General features: G+C 43.4%; 1 protein-coding gene across 4 annotated transcripts in view; it reads right to left on the minus strand.

Annotated features, from left to right (window-relative positions):
- The window catches only part of LRRFIP1 (LRR binding FLII interacting protein 1), a gene marked incomplete at its 3' end in the record, with an annotated part of 85052 nt that overhangs the window by 38839 nt on the left and 19726 nt on the right, over positions 1–26487 (minus strand). The window contains exons 3-11 of one of the 4 annotated variants that reach the window (XM_079710648.1): positions 21756–21773; positions 18364–18411; positions 16695–16739; positions 16025–16075; positions 13008–13046; positions 8818–8877; positions 6492–6554; positions 4280–4357; positions 1661–1726 (exon numbers count right to left, since the gene is read on the minus strand). The exons of 2 other annotated variants lie outside the window; for them this stretch is intronic. In XM_079710648.1, the coding sequence (XP_079566774.1) occupies positions 1661–1726; positions 4280–4357; positions 6492–6554; positions 8818–8877; positions 13008–13046; positions 16025–16075; positions 16695–16739; positions 18364–18411; positions 21756–21773 (468 nt within the window). The remainder of the gene's footprint in view (positions 1–1660; positions 1727–4279; positions 4358–6491; positions 6555–8817; positions 8878–13007; positions 13047–16024; positions 16076–16694; positions 16740–18363; positions 18412–21755; positions 21774–26487) is intronic. One more of the 4 variants, XM_079710649.1, reaches the window with a different exon arrangement.

The raw sequence follows: 26487 nt of genomic DNA on the forward strand, positions 1-26487 counted from the left end.
TTAGGCATTCTGCTGTCGGGACAAGAAGACCTTTTACTTCCTAACTCCCTAAAGCCATACCTCCCAGGCAGTTCCTACAGGAGGGTTTAAAGCACCAAATAACTGCTACACAAAAGAGCAATCAGCGATGCCAGTCACAGTGCCCCGAAGGTCAGGAATCAGCTACTTGAAAAAGTCCATCTACAGAGGCAACATTTAAAGAGAATCTATGAGACGTACATCCCGCCAGACATTAGAAGTTCTGCTTTGGTGCTTGGGAAGATCCATTCTCTTAATGAATTAGGCTGCTGCCTCTTACTGATAAAAGAAAATCATTTAGTTGCATTTTATCCATCCTATAGGCCTGAACTATTTCATCCATTAGGTATGGTTTATGAGATTTTTAAGGGCCTACAAAAATATTTAAGAACTTGGAAAAAGATTTAATATAGCGGGTTCCACTGCATTAAAATTTTATGCAATATAAAATTGTTCAATGCAAGTGTTTAATTAGATGTCAACAAAAACTCATGCTACGTGGGACTGACACATACACACCACTACGTATAAGACAGATAACTAATATGGACCTACTGTATAGCACAGAGAACTCTGCTCAATACTCTGTAATGGCCTATATGGGAAAAGAATCTAAAAAAGAGTGGACATATGTATAACTGATTCACTTTGCTGTACACCTAAAACTAACACAACACTGTAAATCAACTATACCCCAATAAAAATTTTTAAAACTCATGTTACATCAATTATTATAATTAATATTTATTAAAACTACATTCTGAAGAAAACTGTAGGCTACCCTGGCTTACTTCATAAGAATTCCTGAATATTCATGACTGGAGAAATATAATAAATCATAAAGCTGGATCATTTAGCCAATTAATTAAGTAGTCAATTACTTCCAAAAGCAAAATTATAAAAGCACTTTCAAGTATTTCTTAAGCCATCATAGTTCATGCGGGGCGTGGATGAATCTTTCTAGGATTTGTGCAGGAGCCTCAGGATGCAGAAGCATCTGCCCCTGGGGAGGGCTGATTGGGTCCAATGCCCAGTTTCAACTGATCCTCAGGACAGGTCAATCAGTTTCCTCACTTCCATGGGCTGATCCCATTTTGTTTACCTTTATCCTTCATTCATTCACTCATCTTTTTCATTCAACAAGTATTTCTTGTACAACTACTACACCCTTATTGAGAAACCCTATCACTTCAAATCCTTCAAAGAGGTGAAAAGACAACAAAATAAAAAAAGGAGATTCCTTTTGTGTAATATTCTAGTCCTTAAATTTGTTCATCTTCCTCGATCATCCAGAAGTGAGAATAATTTGTGGCCTGTTGAATTCCCTTTTGACTCTTTGACTCCTTTTATTATTATAAGATCACTTCATCCCTTGTTGCAGGCAAAGAGCAGATGAAACTCAATTAACATGAATTCTCCCTTTGACCTCAACATAAACTGATGAGTGAGGACATTAAACTAACCACCAAAGGCTATATGACTTACGTTATCCACGACCCTTATTATCATGGAAAACTGGGATGAGACACTGTTTCCTCCCTATAACGCTGGTTAGTTATCTCCCAGGGCTGAAGCTGTGCTGAGAGTGACTCTCCCCAGGGTCATGCAGCAGAAAGCTCGGGAAACACAGAAAGTGCCTTACAGCGTGGGAACCGCAGGCACTGCTCCGCCGAGCCCCACCGAGACTGCTCTCATCCGACACAGACGCCTGTGACGAAAACAGACTGTCAGGACAGGACACCTTTCCTCTCTCCGTCGTCACCCAGGAAACACTGAAATGTAAGCTAAGGAAGAGTGACACAGGCCAGGAACACGTCCTGAAAAACATCACAATGGAAGACATGCAGGAAAGGCTCAAAACCACCTCCACAGGCAATGACTGTGCAGCAAAAAAACAGGGTCGTGCAAAAGTCCAAGTGAGAGAAGTTTTAGTTGCTGTCAACCAACTGGCATGCAATGGAATCTCCTTTAAATCTATGACTCTGAAAAATATTCCTTGCTAAGTAAAAACTTGTTAATCTAGATTTAAAACGAGCAGATAGTTCAAATATCCTGAATTTTCTCATGGCATCCTCATAGTTGATGCTTAGAAAGTTACTCCAATATGAAGTGACTTTGTAATAAAAATAGCATGTTGATTATAGCTCAATTATTTTATAATTCTTTAAGAATTGCTAACTAGAGAATAGAACATTTCATTAACTTGAAAATCCTATGTAATTAATCACTGAGGGTAAATGAGGGTAAACAGGAGCTTACAATACCATGAATGGAACTTTAATTTTCCCTATTTCTCCTTGAGGACACAGCGGGTTTGCTGGACCAGTTATACATCTAATTCATAAGTGTGCAATCTGATGGAAATTCAGAAAGTTATTAACAATAAGAGTATAGCTACTTTGAATACTTAAGTTTCCTGCAGGGCATAAGTACCTGGTACTTAAAACTGGGAATTTCCAAGATAATATAACATAATGGAGTAGTATCTGTTAAGGTTACCAAAGCAATAAAAAGCTATCTTTCTTTTTTGCCAATAGATTAAGTAAATGTTGCCAATACTTTATTCCTGCTAACAATCCTATACAAACACGTGTCTTCCCCAGCTATTGTCAACTGTCGGGAGAAATAAACCCCAGATCTGGCCAAAGGGGGCTGCAAGTGTAAACTCCACATAAAGGGGTAATTCACCCTCAGAAGGGCTGCAAACAGGTAAGTCCACCGCACTCAGAGCAGGTGTTCGGTGGGGGAGGGGCGCGCATGCGCGCTGAGGGGGGGAGGTTAGGCGGAGTGGGGGGGTGATGGGCGGAGGGGGCAGGAGCGGGCAAGGGGTTGTGGGAAGCACACGCACCCGGTAACTCCCAGCCGGCCGGGCAGCGCCGTACATATAGGAGGGCTGGAGGATGAAAGCAAATGGCAGGTTTTTAAACCCTTGAAAAAACAGCAACAAATAATAGTGATAAGGTAATCATGATGCTTTTGGTGATCATGACAGCCAAGTTATTGTACGGCTGTTAGAAGGAAAAGAAGTCCACAAAGGCACCATGCCTTCAATACCTCTGATAGTTAGAAATCCACACTTACAAGAAAAATAAACATGAGATGATTTTTAACTTTAAAAATAGTGAACTTCCCCAGAACCTCTGAAATACGGCTACTTTCGGGCATCTCTTTTCAGGCATTCCTAGAAGAAAGGGTCAGGGAGCGAGATAGAACGGTGACAATGTCAACGACACCAGCAAGAGCCCAAACCCACGACTCAAAATCCCAGGTGAAGAAAGCACTTGGGGGTGTTAATACACAGACTTCCCCACAGCAACAGTGCGGCAGGAAGAGCCTGTTTGCTTCTATCAGAGGATCCCAGCGACAGCCTCCAAGATACACAGGAGCTGTAGCGGGGCTTCAGCTGCCCAGGGCTGGCACGTCTCTGGCACGGGGGAACCCACACCCGAACAGAGACCGAGCCTGTGCGGGGTGTGCTGGAACACAAGGGCAGCTCGCTGGTGTGACCTGAGCCTCACCTCCGAAGAGCATCATAACCTGTTTACTGGCAGAGGCCACGGAGAGCCCAGGGCAGGGGGCGCACAAGCTGGTCAGGGAGCATGCAGGAACAGGGATGAATCACTCAGCAACGCAAGGGACACGACAGTGCAGGGAGATGGCAGTTCAACCTCCATAACGTGATGTGTTCTTGGAGCTCGGCCTCCAACCTCCTCCTAGGAGAACAGGACTCCTATACCTGGAGCTAAAAAGGCCAAGCACCTCGGGGATGGCCTTGTACAAACAGGAAACACAGCGGAGAGCGAGCCAGAGAAATAACGCCGTTCTCCCCACTTTCCAAGACGGAGGAGTTAGATTATGCACAAAAGCCTTCCAAATTGCTTCCTGGATACATTTACAGGAGAAAAATGTGTTTTTAAAAAACAAAGGAAACCCCAAATGGGGAACAATTGCTGGAAAAGGAGGAGAGACCCAAGAGACCAATTTTTTGGACTTGAGATTTTGAAAATATACATTTAATAGAGCCTCCTTTTCCCTAAACTCCTTTTTTAAAAAAATTGTAAGGTCTTAAATTATTTTGGGTTTGCTTTAAAAGAATGAGAAAAGTCTTAGCCAGTTAGTCAAGCCAATTGAAACATCTACTAAGCTTTGCTCTTTGGACTTCACATGGGAGAGGCTGAAGTATCCACGTCCATTTAATCAGCAATTCAAGTGACAACAGAAGGAAAGAAGAGGGAAGAATGATGTGAAAAGGAGGACAGACTCGGTTTCCATTCTGGGCAGACGGGGGTTTGGGAGCAAGGCCACGACTGAGAAGCCCGAAGTCGGAGCGGGAAAGTCCCTGTAATCAGAGAAAACGGGCCGGAGGGGAAAAAGGCTCACAGCTTTATTTCATCTCAAAGGCATCATCAATTCACACGAAACTGACTTCTGCAACAAGATCGGTAAAGGACATGCACTTGCCGGGAAGAGAGAATGAGGGGAAGGAAATAAAGACAGTCCAGTTAACTGACAAAACTATTACCTGGGACTAAATTAGGACTTGTGAGTCTACACATAGGCAAAAACAGGTTGCATTAATTTGAATTGATAGCAAGGTCAGTGGGGTTTTGAAGGTCTTTCTAATGCAAATTCTAATTTTTACAGTTTGGTGGGAAAAACTCAACATCAGGAATTTGCAGAGATAGTAACCTCTATTCTACGTAATAAAATATTTCATTGGAGATGATCTTGGGCTTGATTAGGTAGTTACACAATGCACATGTGTTCAGTATTCACAGAAGACATGATAGATTCAGTGGTACATTTCTGAGACCAAGAGTCTATACGAGATTTCTGGGGACTACTACTATATAAATTAGCGGTTTCCCCAAATAAAATGTTCTATCCACATTGAAGGACCCTTGAAGAGGAGGCTAGCTGTTTCAGATTTCCATGTCAGCAGTATTCTACTGATCACACAAACCCAGGGCAGCCCTTTAAGGGGATGAAGTAGCTCTGCTCAGGTAACTTGGTGGCACCCTAAGACACTTCCCCGTCCTTTCGAGACCCCGTAACTTGTGCCTGTCTTTCCTATGCCTTGGATCAGGTGCACCAGAATGACCTGAGGGGCAGGCAAGCGGAATCCTGGGGTGGGCAGGGAGAAAGTTTCTAATATTTTAACACAAACCCTGAAACTTGTTCCAGTGGTTGGGAGAATGCCCTGGGTAGAAGCCATGTTGTCAATTAATTTCGGTGAATAAATTCACATCCAAGTATCAGATAACTAACACCATGTTCTATTTTACAGAAAGTATCTACGCTTGGAAGTAAAGTTTTCTGAATGACGAAGTGCTCTTTTCAAAAGCAAAATCTCCCGCTGAATTAAGAAAATGCACACAATACACAAAAAACTCAAGGTGTCGAAACCCGCCAATCCTTTGGTGCTTACCAGATCTTATATTCAGCCAGAGTTCACATACTAGGGGAAGGAAGGGTTGGTGTATTTATTATTATGGGGGGCAGCGGTGGGAGTTTGGGGCGTGGGCAAGCTGATGGGGAGGCGGAGAAGCTGCGGCAGTGCCTGGAACGCCCCCTTCCGCCCTCCCCAGGCAGCAGGAGTAGAAAGTTGGGGGCGGGGCTGAGGCACGACAGGGGTGAGGACGAAGGGAGGACTAGGGTTAGACTACTGTGGCTCTACCTGGTTAGTTTCTATTTATTCTTTCTTTTCCCCTACGTATTCTGTAAGATTCAGTTGACATTCTTTGTTGTGACACTTCCTGGCAAAATCAGTTTCTGTACTAGTGCGGGGGGCGGGGGGCGGGGAGGGGGTCTGTATTCTGTTTTAGACGTAAATGCTTCCGGAGGACCTAATTCACCTGCTTGTCTCTGTGACTTCCCTACCTGAACGAGTTCCCTAATATTTGCTGAGTGAATACAAATCTCACCGAGGTAGGATAAACAAGCCTTACCTATTAGGGCTCTTAAATAATTGAGAAATATTTGCCTATCAAGATTGGTGTATGTTCTTAAAGTATGGGAAGGAATGTTATTGTGTGGACGTTTGGATTTGATTTGAGTTTCATTCCAAGTCTATTCCATCCTTGTGAAATTGCCCCAAGTATGCATGTACCCTGCAAAGTAATTCTGCTTTCAAGAATTCTCAAGGAAAGAATTTCAGGGCTTTCTTCTTTCCCTTTTGATTAATTCCAACTACTAAACAGCCACATACTTTCTTTCACCATACCTAACCCAACACCACAATTTGTATTCAAACATTTGAATCTGAATTCAAATGCAAGAGAATGGGCTAAATCTGAATTAAATATATCATGTTAATTACCACCCCAAAATGGACTTTAACAGTTATCCAAATGAAACTTCATAAAATAGACATTCAAAGAGAAAAGAGAGTAGAATTTACACATATAGGATTGCATGCTACAAAACCTGTAGTTTCTGCAGAGAGGATGTGAAAGATTTAAATGGAAACCAACCAAGGTGTCCTCTCTGGATGATGACAAAGTAGAGAATCTGCTGTCACCGCTGTAGCTGGAATTCTGAGCAGCAAAGAAGACAAGGTAAGTGATGAGCACTTCCTTACTCTCCCCAAAGCACCACCTGTCCCAGTCAAAAGGCAAATATGGAATGACACAACCAAACCAGTATTAGTACTCCAGGAATGCAGAGGCAGCTAGAGAACTGATACCCGCTACTACAGCAGAAACTCTTAACCACTAGGGGTTCTAAGCTGTGTTTTACTTTTCAGTGTTTATATCTCAGTGAGGTTGTGTGATTTAACTATTATCATTATTTAACTATTTATATTTAAATTTAGCTATTATTATCTGTAATTCCTTGCTAAATCTCATGATGGACCATCTATAACCTTAGTCTAGACTTTCCATATGACATCTCTTCTTAGGTAACTAAAATTCCATTTATTGCACAATTTTCACTCTTTCCTCAGCCCAGCACGTCTGAGGGCTACAGCTCAGCCCTGAAGCTCCAGGGAGGAAACAAACAGCATCAGTCTGGGCATCTTGTTCCTGCCCACAGACTGGTACTTCTGACGTCTATGAAATTTCTCATTCCCATCCAATTTTTCTCCAAGCCCATCCTTACACTGTTCCTGGAGTTTTCTGCTCCTATATAAGATGCTACATTAGAAGTACGTTACTTGGTCCTTCAATCATTGTATTGGGTTGGCCAAAAAGTTTGTTTGGGTTTTTGTAACCCGAACGAACTTTTTGGCCAATGTAGTATTTCTCGATTATTTATTAAATCAATTTTATATCCAATTTCACTCTGTGGTGAACAGTTTTATAATCAAGTTCTTTTGCATCTGATTTCTAGAGGCATTACTTAATCTTAACTAAATCATAAGGCACACTTCTACCATTTCAACGTAAAAATCAAAGATTAAAATATATGGATATATGTACAACATAAAGCTTGATGCCACCTTGTATGGTCACAAACATGCTGGCAACTACATGTTTGGGATGCTCTAGAGAAGAATGTAATATTGGGTAGAAGTTGGACTAAAGAACTTCTAAAGTAACTTCCAACTCTGAACTGTGATTCTTTGTGATCAATACGGTGAAACTATGCATTTAGGGTGAAAAGTTACTAAAGTAGTCAATTTAACCCCAACAAGCAGTGGGAAGCCATCAGAGCTCCTGTCCTATAAAGCCAGCACTAAACAGCCCTCAGGGCTGCTGAGCACAGGAAGCAAAACTGTCAACATCCTGTAAGAACGGAATGGATGTTGCTTGCTTCTGTCCCCGGAGTGCTGTATTACCTTAAAGAAAAACATAACAGAGCTTGAGAAAGTCCAAAGGCTGTCAGTGCAAAAGGCAACATAAATAGGAAGACACAGCCTTTAAACTGGGAGGATTTTTTAGTTTGGAACGAGAAAAGCTTAGCTGAAACAGAAGTGTATGCAATCCTTAATAGGAACGAGAAGGTAAAACCTGACTACCCAGTTTCAGAATGCTAAGAGGGTGTCCCGTTACCCCTTTGAAACCTGAAAATATAATTTAAATGTATATATGATATTGCTTAATATAATTAAGGCAAATGAAAAGAAATACTGTTTTATACAGCTAGTAAAATTTATTACTACAAGAAAATAAATGAAGCAAATGCAGGAACAGGAAGATTTTAGATAATTTAATGTATAAGAGATCTGCAGCAGGTCAGGAAACTGAATTAAAATGTATCTGGTTTAACCACCTGAAATCCCCAATGACTTCCTTAGGAAACCCTGAGACCTCCCTCACTTCTTCCTGACTGCCCTGCTATTGGTTCATTTCTTCTTCTCTCTCCCCCGGGACAGCATCCCTCAGCTCCTCTTCCGCTTCCTACCCTGGAGCTATGAGCACTGCGAGCATCAGTGTTCAGCAAAACACAGGCTCTAGGGTATGTGTCTTTGAAATTACCAATGAGAGAGGTGGACAACAGTGGAAATGTCGAACTTAAGTATATCTGAGAGTGGAATACACTTCATATGCACATTACATACATACACCCAGGGCAATAAAATAATGAAGGAGCTAGTACTTAATTTGACCTTTTAATACCTAAGAGATTCCTTTCAATGTCCATCTCTTACCTTAACACTTAGAATGTTAGAAGACGAACAGTCTAACATTGGTAACCAACTGAAAAACATTAGTTTTCATTCTATCATGCACGCACACACACACACACACACAACTACTATAACACAGAAAAGAACCAAAGAAGCTAAATTTAGCGATATTTTAAAAAAGCTTTGCAGCAACCTGTTTGAATTTTGTGTCATGCAAATTTACTAACCCTGCCAGATCTTCTATTCAGGGCCTGTGATCCATATAATTCTCCATCATAACCATTTGTCTGTTTCAGCGAAGAAAAGGAGAAAAACGGACATCAGTATACAAATGCAGACACAGGTACAGACGAGCAGGGAAGAATTCGCCGGGTATAAAGTGAGTTTCTGGAGTGGAGCGGATGGACACGGCCAGGGTGGCACACATCCCGGCAGGCCCCCCGCTGCCTCCACGCTCCTGATCTGCTCGACTGCACCTCAGGAGAAACCAGCCCCGTAGGCGGATCACATCACCCTCTTAGTGTCACCGGTAACTATGGGGCACTCACTCGGGGACGGGAGGAAATGCCAAGTCCCCATAGAGTGAGGCGCACGGGCCTGGGTGCACTTGCTTTCCTCGGCAGTTTTTGGTTCTAGTTTTGTGCTGATGATGCGGGAATCCCAGCCTGTGAGGAGTCTGGATGCCAGGCAACGTGGGCTGATGACCTCCACCTGAGTCAATTTGTCTTGCTTTCTTGGTTCAGCATGAAGTCCTTAAAAACCACAGCTCATCATGAAACTGAATTCAGAAGATTCAGAGAGAGCTTCTACTCAATTTATAAATGCAAATGTTCATCATGGAAAAAATGTCTATCACGGCAGTATATCCTATCAGTTTTTCATTCATCCAGTCCTCCTACTTTATTTTTCAAAGTGAAATCTGAGCACATATTTCATGATTTCATACTTTGTTCTCCAGAAAAAAAGAACGACTCAGTTAAGCATAGGCTTGTCTCCCTTCTCTTCCTGATTCCCAGCCTAAGCTCGGGCTCTAGAACTGCTCTCATTCATCTGTAAGGAAATTTCGGCTGATTCAAGATAAGAGCTGCCAAGTGTCAGGGACATAACCAGTTCCTGAGACAGAAAAAGGAGGAGCAGTCCCCACAAATGCTAAAAATGGAAGGAGATGCCAGGGGATCATGGACCTGAGTCGAGATTCCAAGTAGAAGCTTCGTCATATGACTTTAGGCAAGTTATTTAATCCACTGGAACCTCTACCTCCTTGGCTGTGAAAACGTGCATGGTAATAAATACTTTACAAGGCCACTGTGAGGATTAAAGCTGATTAAAATGAGTGCCCAGATCAGTGCTGACTGTATGGGTAAGTGCTTGGTACTGAGGAAGGACAGGATACGTTTCCTTGTTAAAAGTTCGGGGGAGGGGAGACGGTTCAGCACATATTATGCAGTTGTGACGTTGATGAAGAATAAATATATGGATTTCCAGGCAGATTATAAATCCAGATTCATGAAACCCTGACTATAAAACTGTGTACTTGTGTTACAATTCAAAAGCAAGTCTATTCGAAGTTTCTAAATGAAAAATAGTATGTAGAAATCCTTCAAAATTAAAAATTAAAACTATGAGTACATTAAAACTTTTTTTTTTTTTTTTTTTTTTTTGTGGTACGCGGGCCTCTCACTGTTGTGGTCTCTCCCATTGCGGAGCACAGGCTCCGGACGCGCAGGCTCAGCAGCCATGGCTCACAGGCCCAGCCGCTCCTCGGCATGTGGGATCTTCCCGGACCGGGGCACGAAGCTGTGTCCCTTGCATCAGCAGGCGGACTCTCAACCACTGCGCCACCAGGGAAGCCCTAGAACATTTCTGAAATAAATTTGATAGTAAAAAACCTTTGGAGATTGGCAGGAATTTTATTCAGTCTAATTTCCTTTTTTTCTCTCTCGAGAGAAATAATCTTGCATGTCAAGGACTTGTACATTTCAGACCTCAGTCTTATTCCTTTGATATCTGTTTAGAAGCTAGTTTCTGGAAAAAATTAATATTGAAGGCTAACATCAATCAATTTTAGATGATTTTTACCTTGCTAATAAATAAGGAAGAAAAATGTATTACATATATAAACCCTCTGGCTTTCCACAGTTGCTTATAAAATACATACTGCTGTAAATGGATTTTTTCCTTTTTGATCTTCTCATTCTCCTATTTAGCCTGCAGCGTAAAGCAGAGGGTGGGTGAAGGTTGGGAGAGCAAATGCCCTCCTTCAGTTGTCCCTTTCTCTTCTGGCCTTCCACGAAAATGCAGCAAAAACCCTTCTTTTGAAGGCTTTGTGGAACATCCACACTTTTCTGTTGTAATGAAACTCCGTCATAGAGAATGTATCCCTACAACGTATTCCCAAATCTGTAGACCTCACCAACAACATCTCTGTAGTGAGAAGTACTTTGACCTTGTTAAATAACACACCAACTTTCTCCTCTTGGGTAGTTTTTCTGTGTTGAATTCAGATGGGTGGAGCTGTTTTTAGTGGCATAAGAGGGTAATAAGGAGAGTTGAAAATTAACTGTAACAACATTAGAATAAAAAGTCCACAGAAGGCATATATCACCTTCATCTTAAGTCAGGTCTCGGATGTTCACCTAGCTTTGGTTTACAAAATTTTTTTCAACACTCCTCAGACCACCTGAATCCTGGTCACGGGGCGTGCTTCCCATCCCAGGACATCGGAATACCCAGAGGCCTGGGAATATGCATTTTAACAAGTTCCCCAGGTGAATCTTACATATAGTAACATTGAGAAGCACTGCTCTAAGACAGAACAAAATAAAGACATTCACCAATCAGCATTTTCTAAAAGAGGATAAGTAAGATATAAGAATAAATGTCCCATCAAAACCAATTATTCTGGGCTTCCCTGGTGGCGCAGTGGTTGGGAGTCTGCCTGCTAATTCAGGGGACACGGGTTCGAGCCCTGGTCCGGGAAGATCCCACATGCCGCAGAGCGGCTGGGCCCGTGAACCACAACTACTGAGCCTGCGCGTCTGGAGCCTGTGCTCCACAACAAGAGAGGGCGCGATAGTGAGAGGCCCACGCACTGCGATGAAGAGTGGTCCCCGCTTGCCACAATTAGAGAAAGCCCCCACACAGAAACGAAGACCCAACACAGCAAAAATAAATAAATTAATTAATAAACTCCTATCCCCAACATCTTAAAAAAAAAAAAAAGTTTAAAAAAAAAAAAAAACCAAAAAAACCAATTATTCTAATGGTAACTTGTGATTAGTCAGAATGCTAACCACTACATGCAGTGCTGTCAAAGCATAACCAGCTTCATGCGTGACCATGCAAAAGGCAACTGTTATTATTTTAATGAATAGTTTTAGGTATTCTACTGAGTCAAAAGACAGAGCACCTTCAAGGGCATTAGAGATGGGAAACAAAATAAGAAAGGCAAAATCAAAGCTCTGACGTGCAATCCTTGATGCACTCAATTTAGTTTTAAAGTGGAGAACAGCAGCCTCACTGGGAGACTCTGGGGACAAGTGTGCTGTGCCGATGTATGGTCCTGTTAATTATCATCTTAAGGGTAAAAATATATTTTAAAAACCAGAGTTTGCTAGGTATTTTTTCAATGCAATGGAATGAATGAAGCACAAAATCCTTTTGGAAAAAGTTCTTCAAGTGAAGAAGTGTATAATCCGCTATAATAATTTCAGTGCTGAGTCACTTTAATGCTGAGTGTGATTAATGCTGGTGAGATTACATTTTTCTTCCTTTTAGTGTAATTTAAGTTTACAGGTTTTCAGAAAGCATAAGGCATACAAACTCTTCTAGATGGATGTAAGAAGGGAAATTCTGAATTTAAATCTAAAGGCTTCGTTTTTGTTACTGGGTTTGGGGTCTTTCTCAAAGAGCACTTTCTGGCCAAAGAGCCAGCTGGGACATTTAATTTGAAAGGATACAGATTAGAAAATAATAAATTTTTCATTAGATAAAATGACTTTAAATTCAATCTTTTAAAGGAAATGTAGAGGCTTGGGAATTCTTGATCTGATTTGAGTTCCCTGAAGAAGACACCATCTTTCCCATCTGGTGTCTGCAGCTGCTACCCCAAAGCCTGGCAGACAGCGGTGCTCACAGGCCGCCGGGTGCGGGAGATGGTCAAGCACCCACACCTGGGTTCCAGACCCACCCATGAGGGTCAGAGCTGTACCCAGGAGGCCCTGGGAAGAAGAGAGCTCACTGTGGTGTGTGCACCTGCCCTCCGGCTCTCAGTCCCCAGGTAAGAACAGGTGCGTGGCATGTGTGTCTTTTAAAACAAAGGTATACAAATGCTCATGAGATTAGTGGAAAGCCACAGGTTATTATCTCCCACGCAACACTATTAGGATCAGGCCACATGTCTGCCCAATCATCTCACCCAAGCGTAGGGACCCCCGTACTCCACGTCAGGCTGCGACTGTCAGAGGTGGGATAGGAGAGAAAAAGAACAGAAAAGAGTTGCCCAAAATCAATTAAAAAGCTACGTAAGGCATAACAGAAACATAAAACAAAAAACAGGCAATCTTGAAAATCTTAATGAAATTAAATTTTTTTCATGACTTCTAGGATCTCATATGTATTTACAAACGCAATTACATTAGCATTACCATAAAATCCATTAGCATTAAATAAAACTTCCATGGCAGATGTTGCTCTAATTCATGGAATCTGAAGCAGTCTGAGCAATCCTTTCTCCTCCTCTACCTAAAACATTCTATTTATATTAGGCAAAAGGTCAACAGATGTGTCACTCTCAATTTTTAAGTAAAGAAAATAAAGTACTAATGATATCTAAATCTAGGTTTTCTGAGAATGTCCATACAAACGCTAGAAAAAAAAATTTCTTCCATTTTTAAGGGTTTATCATCACTGTCAGTGGAGTGAAGGCCTGTATTTTGAGAAAGTTAAGAGATAAAAGATAGGGTCTTTGAACTTTGCAAACGAAAGATTTCCAAATATTAAAATATGAAAAACAGCAGAAACTGGCCCTACGCAGAGATGGACTAGGATGAGCCCCCCTGGCGGGGGAGGCGCAGTGGGGAACCCTGCTTGCCCACTAACCAGGAGAGGCCATTTCCGGGCCCCCGAGGGGCTTTGGGATTGATGCTGTCACAGAACCCTGGCCCTGAGCAGGCCTCCTCGCTGCTCTGGGCTTGTTGTATGTCTGTAAAAATTAGAAGGTTTGACTCTTATCCCCAGGATCCAAGTTCTCAAGGTCTGTGATTTTTAACGAGAGTTATTTCTTTAGATCAAGTGCATCACGGAAAACAGCAGGGGACCACGCCACCCGGCTAACGACGAAAACCCATCCACTGCTGACTTTCCACCTTCTCCCCGTCTCTTACTCAGCACCCTAATTGTGGAGCTCCTCCCTAAACTTTTATATCCTAAAACAAATAGGCTTGTATCTTGGCAAAGAATGGTGTCCAGCACAGAAATTTAGCTCATTTCTGGTTAAAATCGTTGAAAATGATATAAACGCTATAAACACCCAAACAACCACTAATAATACAATAGTTTTAAGCTCTTTGGGATCAGGGAACCCTCTGAGAATCTTAAGAAAGTGACATTATTTTCCTAGAAAAATGCAAGTACAAACAAAATCTTGAATTTCAAGGAGGATCGCAGATGGAAAATGCTGTTTTGAAAGAGAGTTTGGGTTCTTTCTCCAGTCTCTCTCCTTTTCTCTCTTGAGCCCAAAACAGTCAGGTTTTGCCCTCACTATTTCCATCAAAAGTGCCCTTGTCAAGCTCACCAACGTCTTGGCCAGTGGTCATGTGAGTCCTGTGCTCACATGATCACGCCCCTTCTCCTTGAAAAGGTAACTTCCTCACTTGGTTTCAAGGACCCGACCTTCTCCTGTGCCTGCTGGACAGCTGTAATTTCCGACCCTTGTCTACAGATTCTGCAAACTGAGTTTTGCATTGATAATGTTTAGGTTACATAAATCTTACTTCCTCTTGCGTGAATCATGTCAGAGGGTATGTGAGGAAGTTACAACTACATGGCTAAGGAGAAAGTTTCAAATAGCAAGGAAGCTCTTTAACTGACTTCACCTTTGAACTGTAACTTTCTGGTAAAACCACGATGGATATGCTTTTGGCACCTTCAGGACAATGACAACTGTTAACAGCAAAGCGACAGTGTACAGCTATCCTTTGGTATCTGCGGGGGGTTGGTTCCAGGACCCCCCCAGATACCAGAATCTGCAGATGCTCAAGTCCCTTATATAAAATGGCATAGTATTTGCATATAACCTACGCACACCCTCCTGTACACATTCAGTCATCTCTAGATTACTTGTAATACCTAATACGATGTAAATGCTACATGAATAGTTGTAAATACAATGTAAAATGCTATGTAAATAATTGCCAGTTCAAGTTTTGCTTTATGGAACTTTCTGGAATTTTTCCCTCCGAATATTTTTAATCCGTGATTGGTTGAATCATGCCAGAACCTGGGTATATGGAAGGCTGCCTGTATCACCTTTATAGTTTATTGTTATAAACAGCTAAATTAAATGTACATTTGGTGCGTATATAAGAAGGCTAGGAGTTACATCACGATTTAATTGCCACGGTGGTTAAAAACAAGCCTTGTGCCCCATACAGTCCTTCAGTAAAATGGAGTGGCTGCGTTGAGACCGAATTATTACCAGCAGAGAGGTGCAGCTTTAATCCAGTGGTAAACTACACTGACACGCTCAGATTAATTCACTGACTTAAAGGACTAAGCAAAACACGTTTTTCTCTACTTCACTTCCCAAAGCATGCCATGTTTTCAAGTATAATTATGAAGATTTTTGGAAGGTTTAAGGAAAAATGTGTATTTGTGTTTATCAACCATCAGGCTGTCAGTGATGAAGAGATTTCATTATAGTTGATGAAAGGAAAGGCTCCTGAGGCCCCAGGCTGGATGGATTCAGTGTGCTCCGGTTTTCCACCGGCAGCCTACAGCAGCTCTCAAGGAGCTATGGGAAACATCACTGAATAACAGTTACTTTAACTTGTAGTTACTTTAACTGAGATTCCAATTTGCTGGCGAGCACGTGGACTTCCATTAGGGCAGAATGAGCCTCCATGCTCCCCTTCACCGCGCTAGCAATGAGGCAACTTACTCTAAATGGGGCAGCTTTGTGATGTGGACCAACATGAAGAAATGAGGACTTCCTCTCGGGGGAGAAAGACAACAAAACTGCTCACGCGTATCAATAATCTCTCTACGTCACAAGGAAACATCCCACCACTGAACAGATTTTAAATAAGCACCTTAGTTAGATACTGACTATAAGGCTACAGGGATAATGAACAAGAACTTGGAATGCAGGGACGGAAGGGCCAGGGACGTGGACACAGACTGTACCATGCAAACTCCACCATCCTGGTTACTGACCCTCAGACTTCCACGGCTACCCGCTGACATGCGCTCATCTTCATCAGACGCCTAGTAAAAAGAAAGGATGAAAACAACCATGAGGCGATGCTGTAACAGACACAGAGAAACCAATGACCAGCTCTCAGGGGGAAGCGGCTGAGCCGACCCATGGCAGATCAGGCCCCTCTGAAAATCTCAGTGCACGTGAGCCTGGGTTTTCGCCAGAAGGGCTTTGTTTGTGCACCTCTGTTTAACAGAAGACTGTTTCTGGATAACACGACTTTAATTTCACTACAGTGATGCTGTTCACTTCGCCGGTAACCTACCAACATGTAGCTTAATGCGTATTACTCTGCAAATTATTCACGGGTATTCAATAGTGAAACAAGCACTAAAACTGTCCTGAATGTATTAATACTCAGAAAAGTTTCAAACACCTTCCCCTCACCAAAGTCGGGTCACAATGCTAAAAGCTGAGTTCACAGTCTTCGTTTAGGTAACAGTATAAGTGTTAGTTAATGTCTTTCATAAGTATCATTAAGGTATAGATATAGATACAGATCTATAGATAGATGTATATACATATATAGATAGATGGATAGAGAGACAATTTATGTATTTCAGCCATTAAAACTGCAAATCAGACTTCAGTCAAAGCGCCGAGGTAATGAATGAACACGGTACTAACCGACGTGTTTCTTCTGGATCTACGGGAGTAGCGCTCACTGTCTTCCTACCAAAGCAACGGAGGAAACAGCACAGAAAGGTTAGGGCAGACGCAGGAGAAGGCTTAGATACTCCATAATACAGTACTTCTGATACAAATGTCAAACAAACATTTTCTTTGCTTTTGCTTAAAGGCTTCAATTAAACCACTGGGGGAAAATGTTTTCTTCTAAAAGTGGGTGGGGGGCTTAAGCACACAAATAATCGGCATATTTCATTTTGGCTTTAAAAACAAGTGCGTGTTGAGTGAAAAGCAGAGTCTTAATTTTTTCCGAATTGAATGTGGTCCATTTAAATCAGCCTACTTTTCTTCTTACGTTCAAAACCTTACTCACTTCTCTTCAGGAATCGGAAGAGAAATCATTTTCGTAAGAGACCCAATTCGGATGCCACCCTATCGACTGTATTTTGTGCATTCTGAGGTGCTCCATTTTGCATCTGGACGTCTCTGAAGTTGGGGCATATCTTATCATCAAAGTTGCTCACGATTATAATTAGCAAATTTTTTTTTCTTTCTCAGTGGTATATAAAACACTGACACATCTTTTAACCGTGTCTTACGATTTGATAAACATACATCTGCCTGTGCCATATACACTTAGAATGATGGTTTACACGTGACAGAGGTTGAAGTTAATAACTTTTTAAATAGAGGAGTTGTGTGCTCTTTATATTTCAACAACTGTTTTCTTTTATATTGTACACAGATCTCTAAATGTTAGGTAATTTTATACTCCCTTAGATTATTTTATGTGTAAGGGACATCTAATAGGACAGTTCCATACTGGTCAGGTTCTCAAATGCTACAGGTATGTGATGATGTCCATGAGGCCAGTCAGCAAGGTGACAAGGACAGGAGGAGGTGGGGAGTGCTCAGGTGGATGAATTCATGAGAGAAGGCATGAAGCTGTGCTCCCTCGGGACCAGTGGACAGCTCTTGGAATCCCCCTCTTCTAGAACCTCCCGCCAGGAGGCAAGATCTCCCCCTGGGAGGGTCGTAAGGACAGGGGTATCGTGAGGGGCGGGCCAGCTCTTAACCGACTAAGGAGGACAGCTAAGTCGTGCCAGGAAACAGGGTGAGAAGGTAAAGGAATTTTCTCACCAGAGGACAGTGGTTTCTCAGGCACAGCGGATGAGGTTGGGGGGGGGCGGTACCCAGCAGCGAAGTAGAGAGGTCGGAATGGGGTGACCGGGCAGCTGACTGCAATCGTGAGTGAAAGAAATGCAGCATCACGCATCCCCCTGGATTCCAACTAGAGCTGGCTGGCTGGACTGGATGCTCATGGGAAGGTTCTCGCGCCGGGGGCACACGCCCAGCCTGAGTGTCCCTGGTGGGGAGTCCACTGCAGAGGAGATCGGGGTCATGGTCGGGGTGGAGACCCTCACAAACGCTGGCCTGGAAGCTCCAGGAGTCAGCTGCTACTGAACAGACCTGACACCAACCCTGGCCAGGGCACCTTCTAACCAGGCTTCACGTGGGCTGTAAACAACCAGGCCAGATGCAAGCATGCCCAGCAGGAAATCGCTCAGTATCAAATTAGGGTGCAACAGGGACCTAGCCATGTAATTAAACTGTGGAAGAATCCAATTACAAACCATTTAAGCTTTTAAAAATCAGATTCAAGGCCTACCATCCATTGCTCGATGTCGCCCCACTTTGTATCCAGCCCATAATATTTCTACAGACAGAAGGGAAAGAAAATTAGGCAAGAAGTGCAAAGGTAATCGCATAGGACACTGTTCTGACATGCATTTCCAAACCGTTGCCAAGCCTCAGGGTCAAGGTAGCATGCCAAGGCAAAGCAGGGAAGCACATGGTCAGGCTCGGACCCCCACGCAGCCTGTGAGCCTGTGAAGACAGACGCTCCCAACCCGCTCCCTGGGGGAAGACAAGAGAGCCCAGGACGAAGCAGTCCTGGAGCGAAGGGGTGGCCTCTGTAGAGACCAGGAACTCAAACGGAGCCCAGCAGCTTTCAAGCCCCTCTGTAAAGCTGTCCCTGCCTTCGGAGCAGGTGTACTGCAGGAATAAAGCACGACTTAAGAGAAGCCAAAGCCATTCCCGTGTTGCTACAAAAGGAATGAGAACACCAGAGCAAAGGGGGAGAAATGGTGTGCTGCCCCTAGATTTCTGGTACCCTTGCTCCAGCTATCTGATAGCCAGGTTAAATTCAGGCCCTCGAGAATTTCTAGGCTGTGGACGTCTTTATAACATGCCACTGACGGCAAGATGACCAAGCAGGCTGTTGCAGAAGAGGTCTTGGCCCAGGCAAGAAAAGTTCTGCTTGGTGTTTTCTTTAGCCAACACCTCCATGGTTTCAGCTTGCCTGTCTACACCGCAATGGCCCAAGTTAGAAACAGAAAAGCAGGTTCAGGGTGGCTACTACTGTTACTAAATACAGCAATTCCAAATTCAGGTGGGAACCCAGGTAGACTCTCAAATAATGGGGCTTTGCTGTCCTCCTCACTTTTCCCTCAATTTCCAATAAGAAAAACAAGAAACAACCATCCCAACCTCCCTATTGTATGACACAGATGGGATTTTCCTCTTACACGTGAAAAGCTTATAATCAGAAGAAAAAAACTGGATGCTAGAGTATACGACAATTTTTGACATTGTTTTACAATTACCAAAAGAGGCTGCTGCTAGGTTTGGTTTAGGTTCCATTTATTTTGAAGGGCGGCCAGATTTAATATATATATATATATGGCTCTTCGATGGTCTTGCCCCTTTCTCTTAGAGGTGGCAGCAAGTAGAAAATTGGAAGAAGGAAATCAGGAGGGAGAATTTAACAATGCTTTAAAAAATTCAAACAATACAGAACCCTAGTATCCGAAGCACATAAGCCAAATCTTTTTCTGTAAGTTCCTTTCCTTAGACTATAAATCGGGAAAGGAAATAAACGTAAACACTTCCTAAAGTCATGTTTTAACATCAGTTTAAGTGAAATGCAACGGCTTAAAGCTATTCTGCGTTCAATTCATGTTAGTCCCACCCACTCTCACTGTCAAATTCCAGATATGAAAATTTGATGCCATCAACCCTCCTTTATCTCATGGCTTAATTGCAAAGACAGAAAGAAAATGTGGTTTTTAAAAAGGAGGGGGCCTATAGAAATTGACAAAAAGTAAATTCCAAAAGGAGTCTGTGTTATCCGATTTTCTATTTCCATATTTCCCTTTTTGGCCAATTTTATACCCATATCAAATACTGCATTCTACCTATTGCTCTTTTTAGGACAAAAATAAGAATCAGTATTTAAAGTCTTTCATCGAGTCCACAGGTGGCCTTATAAACAGCTGCTGTAACTCTACAGCTGCATCTCCACGCCATTCCACGGAGGGAGGACACCCCTGCCAACAGTCAGTGTGGTTAACGAGTAGTCCTGGTGTTAATAGCTGGCAGTGACAGCACAGCAAACTCTAGAAAGTGTACGATGTTGCACGTGTAAACTGCTATGATTAGCCAGCGAGTCATGCAGAAGGAAGCAAAAGCCAGATGAACGCAGAAGTGCTTGACTTTCAGAAACAGCTTTGATTCCGCAGGAGAGAAACCGTGATGGATGTAGCTGATGGGCTGGGACAGAGACTTACTGCTTCCTTTTCCGTTTCCTGAGTCTCAGTGACAGGGAAAGCCTTCCCTTCCCTTGGACACGTCTTTATGATAAAAATGTGTATCTGTTTTCCCATGGAGGGCTTCCTGTGCTCCCTCTGGTTGTACTTTGTATACAAATGACCGTTCTGACCAAGTTCTAAGGGTGTATCCCTGGTGAGTTGGTAAAAGGAAAATAATCTCGATCCAGCACCAGATGGGAATGAATCAAAGTGGAAATGACCAGAGAGGAGTCCCTTGTCTAGGTTTTAGGCAATTATGTCCTGCTCCATCGGATACTGCGATGGTTCCCAGCCTTGTCTTTTACCTATGAAATTCTTACCTAGATCCTCTGTGTATGGGTTGGAACTCTAGCTTCAATATACATTTCCAAGTGGACCCTGCAAAAACTAACAAAGTCCAAATAGATTCTGGCACCTACTTAACTGGTTTCTTAACACTCTGGGGGACTGTAGTTATGCAGAGTGAGGGGGGCAGGAAGGAAAGGCAATTTGGAACTGTAGCTGGTAAAGGAATCCAAAAACAGAATTTTAAAGTTACTGATATAGGGTATTTAAAGGGTCGGCACGTTCTAACCTATGGAATTAAGTCACCTTGTTTTGATTTTCTTGGTTGCTCTCAAAGACAAATATAGTCCTTCTTTATCTATAAACTAAATAAATTTGTAAACACGAAGCTATTACAGGTGTCGTAAGTAACAACAATTCATTCTGGGGAAAGACTCACCGTGAACACTTTCTGTAAGTTCTCAGGGAACCGCTTACTCCTTCCTTCTTTATTGCTGGATCAGGAGTCACTGACTTGGTTGTTTTCCTCTTTATTTTCTGTGTCTGGCCTGCTCAGTGCATTTATTTCTAAACCTCGGCTGCTTTTACAAAATACTAGGAAACAGAGAATATTGGGGATAGAAGGCAGGTGTGTTTTAAGCTGTTGGATTTTACTGTTATATCATCATTTTCTTTTTTTACTCAGATTTTAAATCAGTATGTAATAATCTCCTAATGTATGGTAACATGCCTTGATAGCTTAAACCCTTTCTAATAAAATTATATGAGAGGATAATCTTTCTTTTTAAATATCTGATTTCAAAAGGTTTTCCAAACTCTGAGGTGTGATTTTTATTTTGTCTTAGAGTTAATTTTTCTTCTTCGACAATTTTCTAATTTCTTGAGAAAAGGGAGATGGGAAAAGCTTTCAGTACACAGAAATGTGTGCTGACGGCTGCTTTGCGTGTGGGCTGAAGTGGGGACCTAGGCGTTCTTGTTCAAACCGACTCATAAATAAAGCAGTAAAAGAAGCAGTGAGAACTTGGATGAGTTTTCAATCAAAGGTGTTATTTCTGAAAGGTGACCAGGTCCTTGGCAAGGGAAAAAGAGTACATGCAAATCAGAAAATAAAGAAGGAAGAGCCTACCTTTTGAACCTGGTAGATCTATAGAGAAGGGCAAAAGAAATTGGGAAAGAAATATAAAATACAGTTACAGAAATATAAACATCAGAAAGAAAGGTTCTGTAAGTACCTAGAAATATGAATAAAAGCCATACTGGAAAAAAGGTGAAAACTGGTAAAATACGAATGAAAAAAACCTCTGGAAGTCTCACTGAAATAATCAGTAATTTCATAACAGATTTTACATTCTATTTTAGATATATTGGTGAAACACAGGCATGTCCACACAAGCCTACAAGAATCCTGCTACTATTCTAATGCAGAAGTTTGTATAACCTGTTACTGTTAATGGGAAAAAGAACTTCATCTTCAATTTAAAATTTCTTTTCACCGTGATCAAAGTTTAACAAAAAAGTACAGAAATTTGATTGGAAAGTCAACTGGTCAAATTCACACAGAGCGAAGAAAGAGGCTTTCATGTTCTGATTCATGCAGAATACATGGAAAATTCAACAGATACAAACAGAATACCAGGAAAATTCCAGCCAAATGGAGTGATCACTGGAATATAACTGAAAAAAATTTGAAAAGCTTATTATCATACCTTGACATATGAGTTTGCTCTAGAGCTTTCTCCTAATTTTGTAGTAATCTCTAGGTAAGACTGAGATGTCTACTCCACCCATCCGTTCATTCATCCATTCAACAAAACTTTGACTGCGTCAGGCATTGTCCAAGGCACTGCCACAACTACAAGACTTGAGACTCTAGTGCTTCTAGTCCTATGTGGGTGAGCGCAGATCAATATATTCAACACTATGACTACTGAACATTTTTCCTCCAACAGAAATGTTTATCAGGTCAGTAGCAACAAGAGATGCACTCTGATCATCATGAGATCACCTGGGCATCATACCACCATTTTTTTCCCATTAGTGTAGGTTCTCGAACAAAGTAAAAGGTTCACTCAGATTTCCCAAAGAATATCTACATATTCTCCCTAATAAATCCATTAAAAAGGAGTTCGTAATCCTTTGAAACAGCCTCCAAGCACAGCTAATGTAGTCGGTTCTCACCATCCACACGGGTGAAAAGAACCATTCTGGAGGGTGCAGTGGGCGGCTAGGAGGGCTGTGGTGCCTGGGCCATCTGGAGAGATCTGCAGCCAGCTCGAGGCCCCCCATGGCCTCAGGGTCTGCTGGGGCTTGATGACAGGTCTACACTCCTCCAGCACTGATGACACTTCTCACCTCTCCTCTGTGCGCACTCTCACGCTGGCCTTGGAGGGTCCCAGGCACTAGTGTGGCTTCAACCACGACTCATCTCTGACACCCCCCAGTGGTGTGGCCAGCTTCCTGCCCTCCTGAGCCCCCAGCGACAGTCACTGCTCTCCAGGCATTCACAGCCTACGTCTGCCTGCAGCCGAGCTGACCTCCCTGTTAAGGAAAGCCTTGGTCCTGCTCAGAAGCACCTGTGCAGAGGTAGGGTGGCTCGCCAGCCGGTGGAAACAGGGATTGTGTTTCTCAATTTTTACACCAAAATATCAACCCTACTAGTTAAATACGAGTCTTCCAAAGCATATTCATTTCCACTTAATCAACAACTTAAAATGCCAGTGCCTGGGCTATCAGATTGTATAACCTCAGATTGTGGTGCTATTTCTAATAATAGGCCCGGAGATGTGATATGCAGAGGGGAGACCGAGGGATGTTGTCTGTACACCATCCTCAGTCCTAAAAGCGCGTCCCCAAACCTGCAAGCTTGTCTGTCTCCTCTCTCTAGATGTGCACACGAACGCCCATGCACACCCACGGGCCCACTCGTGTCCACTCCCCCAGCCCGGGACACGGGTCACGTCAAGACTCAGCTAGACGAAACAGCTGCTGCTCCCGTGTTCTCGGTAACACTCAGCGGACACAAAGGTCCGTTCTGTGTTTATATGACGAGCCCTGAATCAGCACCAAGGAAAAAAACTTGTTTTTCAAGGTGCACGTCTGCTTGCAAAACGGCGAGGACTTCGTGGATCTTCCCCCGCCTTGGTGGCGAGTGGCAGCGTGCTCTCTGCCAAGGTTAATCCCAAGGGTAACACACTGACGCCGCCCTTTGTTTTCGCTGTTGGTTATACACTTGATCTGGAGGCAGAGGATGTACTGGGAAGACTACAAGCTTTGCAGCTTTTCCAGGTCCAGATCTGAATGCTGGCCAGCCACTCGCTCAGCTTCTGGGAACACTGTCTAATTAAGGTCCGTCTTCCTCGCCTGTCAATAAAACCCGGACAGACCCCTCTCCAGACTGTGACAGCACCCAGTCCCGGCACCGCCACACGCCAGGGGCTCCAGGAGGTCCCTGCCAGGCCCCCCACCCTACCCCAGATCTCTCTGACTACGAATAAAAGATACGTGTATTTTATTTTAAACCTTTCAAATGTGTTTTGAGGAAGCAGACATACGCTTTAAATGGCAATGCGCTTCTGTCCCAAGCACACTGAATTTATGATAGCAAAACTGTCCTTTGTATGAGTCAGTGCTCCTGGGATCACACATCGATACAAACCACCGGGCAGAGCCAGGGCCCTCTCTCCATCCTCCAGGCCTCCGCCATCTGACTCTCATCACCCACGGGGCCTTCTTGCCCGTCCTGGCTTTCCCCACCTGCAGCTTCCTCGTCCAGGGTCTGCACTCACCCACCGTGCTGCCCGGAGTTACTTTCTCTGCTTCCTGCCTGACCGATACAGGCCCCCCACCCAGGGTGTCATTCTGCACCTAGATAATTCACAGCGTGGGGCTGGGCCATCAGGCACACGGCCTGATCCTGAGAAAGGTCCCTGGAAACATGTTCCCACGTCTGAAAGCATCTCCGCGGTGGCTGAATGCTGAGGGCACCCAATTAGCAAACTGTTTCTGTGTGAGACCTTCCATGGAACTTGAATCACGACAAAACATTTTCATCCCTGTCAACCACCCAAGTGTCTTTACCGCAAGAATAAAGAATTTCAATGCAAACTATTATATAGAGGATGGATAAACAACAAGGAATACATTCAATACCCTGTGATAAACCATAAGGGAAAAGAATATGAAAAAATGTTGGTATATGTGAATCACTTTGCTGTACAGCAAAAACTAACACAACACTGTAAATCAACTATACTTCAATAAAATAAATTTTAAAAAAAGAATTTCAAGATTCTAATGCCATCTACTAACCAACGACACTGTGTGCCTGACCGAGTGAGGCAAATTGTGGCATTTTTAATCAGATTTCCCAGGTTTTAATCCAATTTTCTCTGCAAAGCCTGAGGTCCTTAGCAGGCACCAGACACCCCAGGGCAGGCCACGCTGCACAGGAGCTGGACTTGAATCTCAGCTCCCGCCAGGCCAGGTTACTCCAGTCCTCCGGGCTCCCCTGTCCTGAGAGCACAGTGGGGCTCCCACGGCCTGGCGAGGCTGCTGTGAGGGGCAGGGCTGTGCCTGGCGCGGCAGGCGGCGGGGGACCCTCCACACGGTCCCCCCTCCCCCCACCGACATCCAATGCCCACTTAATGATACCAAAATTAAATGGCTCTGACTTAGTCTCCCATCTTTGGGTAGCAACTGCAGTTTGTCTTTGTTTTTTGTTTTTTGCGGTACGCGGGCCTCTCACTGCTGTGGCCTCTCCCGTTGCGGAGCACAGGCTCCGGACGCGCAGGCTCAGCGGCCATGGCTCACGGGCCCGGGCGCTCCGCGGCATGTGGGATCTTCCCGGACCGGGGCACGAACCCGTGTCCCCTGCATCGGCAGGCGGACTCTCAACCACTGTGCCACGAGGGAAGCCCTAGCAACTGCAGTTTTGCGACTTGAAATATTGCAACCGAAGTGCAGGAGTTCGGCAGCAGGTCACTCTGCAGAATTAAATGCAATGGGAGGGGACTTTCTGTAACTCCAAGGGGGAAAAGGGTGCTTTGCTTTGAAAGGAGGCCCTTCAAATAGTGGTTTCTTACTTAGCCAAATTCCTCTTAACCTTCATTTTCTAAATCAAGAACTTCTGCCAAAGAACTCTGTAATAGGCTGCTTATGTTATCAACTATATATTTAAGTCAATTCTGCCCATAATTAAGGCTAGAATATATTATAACTTGGAAGATAGATATGTATGTATATACTATGTAATTCATTTTGGCCTTGATTTTGTAGAAATTTTACCTTTGTGAGAGTAACTTTCTCTCACTTGTGAGACAAATGATAAAATGATTATCATTGATAACACCACCAACAATACCAAAGGCAGGCCCCCTGACAGGTTCAAGGTCATCTTTCCCGAGTCCAGTGGTCCAGCTCCAACAACAGAGCAGAGGGGACAGCCACAGGCCACCAGAAACACTACCAGGCGGCCACTCAGTCAAATGTGGCAAAACCTGGAGGGGCAACAATGTATTTTGAAAAATTCTTCTTACAGCTCTTTTAAGGCCTTAATATGAAAAAGACTGGGGGCTGGAGGGAAAGCAGGGGAAGCAGAGGAAGGAATGAGCCTCTGCTGGCTCTGGAGAATGCAGCCTCACCCTGCAAACTGTGATGAAGCCACTGCATTAACCCCCGAGCTTCCCTGCCAGTTGGTTTCCAAAGCAGAGGGGAGGGGCTGGCAGTGTCCTGCACACGGGGGCTTTGCAAGTAGCTACTGAATGGACAGGAATATTCTAAACAGACATCAATGCCAGGCAGTTTGAAAAATCAATTTGCTATTTAAAATCTCTAACTGGCGGTCCAGTGGTTAGGACTCG

The sequence above is a fragment of the Hyperoodon ampullatus genome (assembly GCF_949752795.1).
Source record: "Hyperoodon ampullatus genome assembly, chromosome: 8".
In the NCBI taxonomy this organism is placed as follows: domain Eukaryota; kingdom Metazoa; phylum Chordata; class Mammalia; order Artiodactyla; family Ziphiidae; genus Hyperoodon; species Hyperoodon ampullatus.